Source organism: Cyprinodon variegatus, unplaced genomic scaffold (assembly GCF_000732505.1).
Source record: "Cyprinodon variegatus isolate N-32 unplaced genomic scaffold, C_variegatus-1.0 Scaffold602, whole genome shotgun sequence".
Classification (NCBI taxonomy): Eukaryota; Metazoa; Chordata; class Actinopteri; order Cyprinodontiformes; family Cyprinodontidae; genus Cyprinodon; species Cyprinodon variegatus.
The window spans coordinates 410,221-415,078 of NW_015151055.1; the positions used below are offsets into that span (position 1 = coordinate 410,221).

At 36.5% G+C, this 4,858-nt stretch overlaps 1 protein-coding gene across 1 annotated transcript in view; it reads left to right on the forward strand.

Annotated features, from left to right (window-relative positions):
- Nucleotides 1–4,244: 4,244 nt before the first annotated feature.
- The window catches only part of tmem258 (transmembrane protein 258), a 3,085-nt gene continuing 2,471 nt past the window's right edge, over nt 4,245–4,858 (forward strand). Inside the window, exons 1-2 of the mRNA XM_015392679.1 lie at nt 4,245–4,341; nt 4,603–4,712. Of these exons, the coding sequence (XP_015248165.1) occupies nt 4,339–4,341; nt 4,603–4,712 (113 nt within the window). The 5' untranslated portion in view covers nt 4,245–4,338. The remainder of the gene's footprint in view (nt 4,342–4,602; nt 4,713–4,858) is intronic.

The window sequence follows — 4,858 nt, forward strand, 5'->3', positions numbered from 1 at the left end:
ATCCCTGTGATCACTGGATTACAGCCCCCCCCAGATTATTGGCACCTTTCATTCAGGCGTGTAAAAAGCCAAAAAATAAATCCATCTTCGATTTGTATAGAATCATTCACAACATGAAAAAAAATCTTTGGATTGACTCAGATTGAAAATTGATTTATTCATGTTATTACATGAAAGGCAGAGATAGGAACCTCTAAGCATAGCGTTTCTAGACTCCAAAATCTATGATCTTTTTCCAGCAGCTCTTCCAGCATATTTTCTAATAGGTGGAGACTGAGAATGACAGGAGAGTGAAACATTTCTCTGGATCTTATATGTTTTAGTTTAGTTTGGACAGATGCAAACGCAGCAGAGCAATAATCCCAACATCTTTGTTTATTCTGCTGAGCAATAAAATAAAAGCTTCCAGAGCTGCAGGCAAAAACATTATAGATTCTCTGTCGCACATAACAGGAAGCACCACTGATCTCTATTTATTCACTGGATTGCTGATTGCCTGGAAAAAGTGAAGCCCCCGTCCACCATCTTGGTACTCCCCTCTCCCAGGGAGATGCGCAGTGATAATGCCTCCCTGTTCAGCATTTAGCTGCTAAAACCAGCAGTTTTCTGCCTGCAGGAAGACGTTCCACTGGTAATTTCCCAGTCAGTGGATGAACTAAGCAATAAATCCATCTATAGCCGATGGATCCTATAGTTTAGTCTGCAGACTAACATTAGTCTGGCTATCTCAGACTGACTGGAAGACATTGACTGAGTTAGCCATTGACATTGGGTCTAATGCTAGAAAATAGAAAGTAGAGGAAATAGAAAGTTATTCACTGCGAAATGTCAATGTAGGAATTCTTTATTAAGTGGATGATGCTGTCGATTTTGGAGTTTGTTTCATTTCTTGTTTGAAAAAATTAGCTGAAATATATTGCTTGTTATTTTGATTGAAAAAAAAGCAACTGAAACATTTGACCCATATGTGTATATATATATATATATATATATATATATATATATATATATATATATATATATATATATATATATTTAATTTCCAAAAGTGATAAACTAATGATGTACATTACATGTACATCATTAGTTTATCACTTTTGGCTCATCTGTATTATTCTGCTCCATTAACACATTAATTTTGTTGTGATTATGAATTATGAAGTCATTATGAAGTCTATGTAATGTGATGGGCTTATTTTTTTATTCAAAGTTAAAGTTAATCTACTGATGCTCTGAAACAGCCAGTCTGTGTCAAAGTGATGAATTAATCTTTATTTTAAAAGTCTTAAGTCTCCCTTAAAATGAGAACATTATGCTTGTTCGATGCTGTAGCTTATGGATTGTTTACATCGCGTCCAGTCTAACTAGGGAGTACCAATATGGCGGCCGGCAGCTTCACTTTAACCTCATGCTACCAGCGGTTAATCAGCAATCCAGAGAATAAATAGAGATCTAGAGGCTTCACACGGTGACATGGTGACATGTGATCATCATCATCGTCCATCACTAAGGCAGAGTAAAGGTTGGCCTTAGCGTGACGTCATCTTTATCACCGTGGAAACAAAGTTATCTGTTCTAAATGTTCAAGCTTCTCATTAGATTAGAATCTATAGTCAAATATCAAATATACTTTAGTTCAATTGATTATATCTGAATTCTTTCTGTTTCCATTGATTTCCTGGTTTAGTTTATAAAACTATAACATTTGATATCGTTTATATCGAGAAAAGGTTTTTAGACATTTCCTGTGGTTCTACAAGAAAGATGGAAATATTTTGAGGCTTTTTACCTGTTTTTGTTTACTTTTACCAGCGATGCCAATAATCATGGAGGCTGAGATGAACTGTCACAGCCGAGCAATGTTCAAACATGTATTTTTACATTTCATCCAAATGTCTTCCAACTCTGAATATTTACTGTAAGCCTTCAGTAGTGAATATACCTCAGCGCTGCACACTGGCATCTCCTTGGTCTCCACAGTGGAGCTTCATTAGAGGCTGTTATTAAAATCCACTGCGTCTTTAACCAAGGAACAAACGAAACACTGGAGTTATATCACTGTATAAACCATGATAAATGTTCATGCATGTGACTCGTCAGGAGTCCCTGCAGAGGCAAAGCTCTGCTGATGGATGAGATATGAGCCTGAGTCGCATGTTGTTGCAGAATCACTGGTGTGTAGAATAAAACTGGAAAAATGACTGGAAACAAACGTCATGCAAACACTGTTTAGCATCTGGAGCCGAAACGTCCTTCACTGACAACATTTCCACAAACACTGGAGTAGCTTAGATTGTACTCTGATAACTGGACAATGCTGGTAAAGCATGAACTGATATTTCTTCCTCCAATTCAAGTGCATTTCCAATCACTGCTTTAAAATGATGCATCAGAGGTTAGAGGGAAGGTCTTCAGACGGGTTTGGGATCAGAAATCTGGGGCACTGATTCATTTGGAAACTTTGTACTTCACTGTGTATTTCTCTGGAGTATTGTTAAATATATGTTTACCCCTTTAGCCTAAAACAAGCTCAGACTATGCAGTGAAAACCCTTATAATTCAAATGTATTTTCTCTTGTTTTAATTAGATTATTATTATTTTTCTGCTTAATTTCATGAATTAATGTGTTGATGAAAATCCCCCATTCACTATGTGTTTTAAATTAACCTATTATAAAGAAAAACAACAAAAAGTAACTCAAAAATAACATTAACAATGAGCAGGAAGAACAGCCATCAGACAAAGATTATAGAATTTATAACGTAGACTCTGTATAATGCTCTCAGTCTATTCCTATGGGTAATGTTCTATTTTAGCTATTTGAAAAGCACCAGTAAACATAATGAAACCACTGTAGCACTTTTTCACTGTATATAAATGAACTGCTTTCGCTTCATCCAATGCATGAGTACGGTGTCAGATACACACAATAGAACTGCATTTTATTCTATTCTTTTATTCTATTCTTATTTGTACCTCCTTTTTATCTGATGTGCTTTTTTTTGTTTGTTTTGTTTTATATCAATAATATATTAACTTAGTGGAGAGGGAGAGAGAAAACAAGGGCACACATTTGGTATTTTTGATCTTTTTGAAAACAACTATAGTTTAAGCAACAATTGATTGGCTAGAATAACATCATTACTTTATAAAGCATTGATTATTAAAGCTCTTTGTCAGAATATATGCTGTAATACTATGACTGCATGCAGTAAATAAATTGATTATTGCATTGCCTCAATGTGTTTCCTTTTCCTTTGACCTGATAGATCAGTGCTCACTCTGTCCGCTAGATGGCAGTAGATCATACAGGATTTCTATTGAAAACATTAAAAGAGCAGATTTCTATTATTTTGGTCCAACTGTTGCGTCTCTTTGCGGATTAAAGGGAAACTTCAGTCAAAGAGTAAACCGACGCAAAACGTAAATACACGTCATCGCGTCCATAGCTATTAAATGCCTGGACGCCTCATTAGACGCTGGCCAACAGGCCTAGTGGGCGGCCATGTTGGATCGGACTACAGTTCAGACAGCTGCTGTCAGAATGAACGGGAGGCGCCTTAGATCTCATTTCAATCATATGAAAGAGTTTATGTTACAATAATCTCTGATACGTCACAAACTTTAAAGACCAAAATTAATTCTAAAATTATTTTTTTTTTAGATTACACATATTTATTCAGATTAAAAACTACTGAAACTGAACTCCAAGTGGATGAGATATATGCACTTATATATTTTGCAAATATTGTTATGATAAACACAAACATTTATATTTATGTAATATAAGATTTATTTTTAGGAATATTATATATCTATATAGTATATTTTTATTGTTATTATTATTATTCAATATTTCTAAGAGTTGCTCTTTGATAATGATTATTATGATCTATAGAGGGATTGTCAAGACTTTTTTCAAATCATAGTGAACAGTAAATGTATGTTGTGTCTAACTAAAGGATTTTTGTCCTTATAAGTTTGTCTAAACTTATTCCAAAACATTTTCAAACTGTTGTTTTATAATTATTTATGCATGTGTGATATATAATATATATAGACTCATTCTTTGTGTGTGTGTATATATAATATTTATTTGCAAAACATATAACTTTGCATATATCTCATCCACTTTGCGCCTCCTGTTTATTCTGATAGCAGCTGTCTGAACTGTGGTCCGACCCAAGATGGCCGACCTCTAGGCACATCGGCCAGCGTCCAATGAGGCGTCTACATATGATCGCGTCACTGTTACGTTCAGGGTAAAACCCGGAAGAAGAAACCAGTACGTGGCCTTTTATCTGGAGCGGTAGCTGCGAGGATCTCTTCGTTACAAAATGGTCTGAGTTACATCTATTTCTCCTATTTCTGTTATATTTCTATGAAAGCTGCTCTAGCATTTATATCGCTAGGTTTATCTCTACACGCTGCGTTCTAGTCTGCTAGGCTATTAGCTTTAGATGCTAGCAGCCATGCACGCGCTTCTGAACGAGTGATGACGTTTCCTTTATTGACATAATGATCGAAATAAATCCAAGTTGTTGTTTTTTTTCGTATAAAGTTTTTCTTTGTTTCCTGAAGCTGCTTGTTTTTTCCTGCAGGAACTGGAGGCTATGAGCAGATACACCAGCCCGGTGAACCCCGCGGTGTTCCCCCACCTCACCGTGGTGCTGCTGGCCATAGGGATGTTCTTCACCGCCTGGTTCTTCGTGTATCCTCCCTCTGCTTCCACTGTCTGTCCCTCACAGGGTGTCCCTCAGTCTGTCCCTCACAGGATGTCCCTCAGTCTGTCCCTCACAGCATGTCCCTGAGTCTGTCCCTCCCTCACAGCGTGTCCCTCAGTCTGTCTGCAGCATC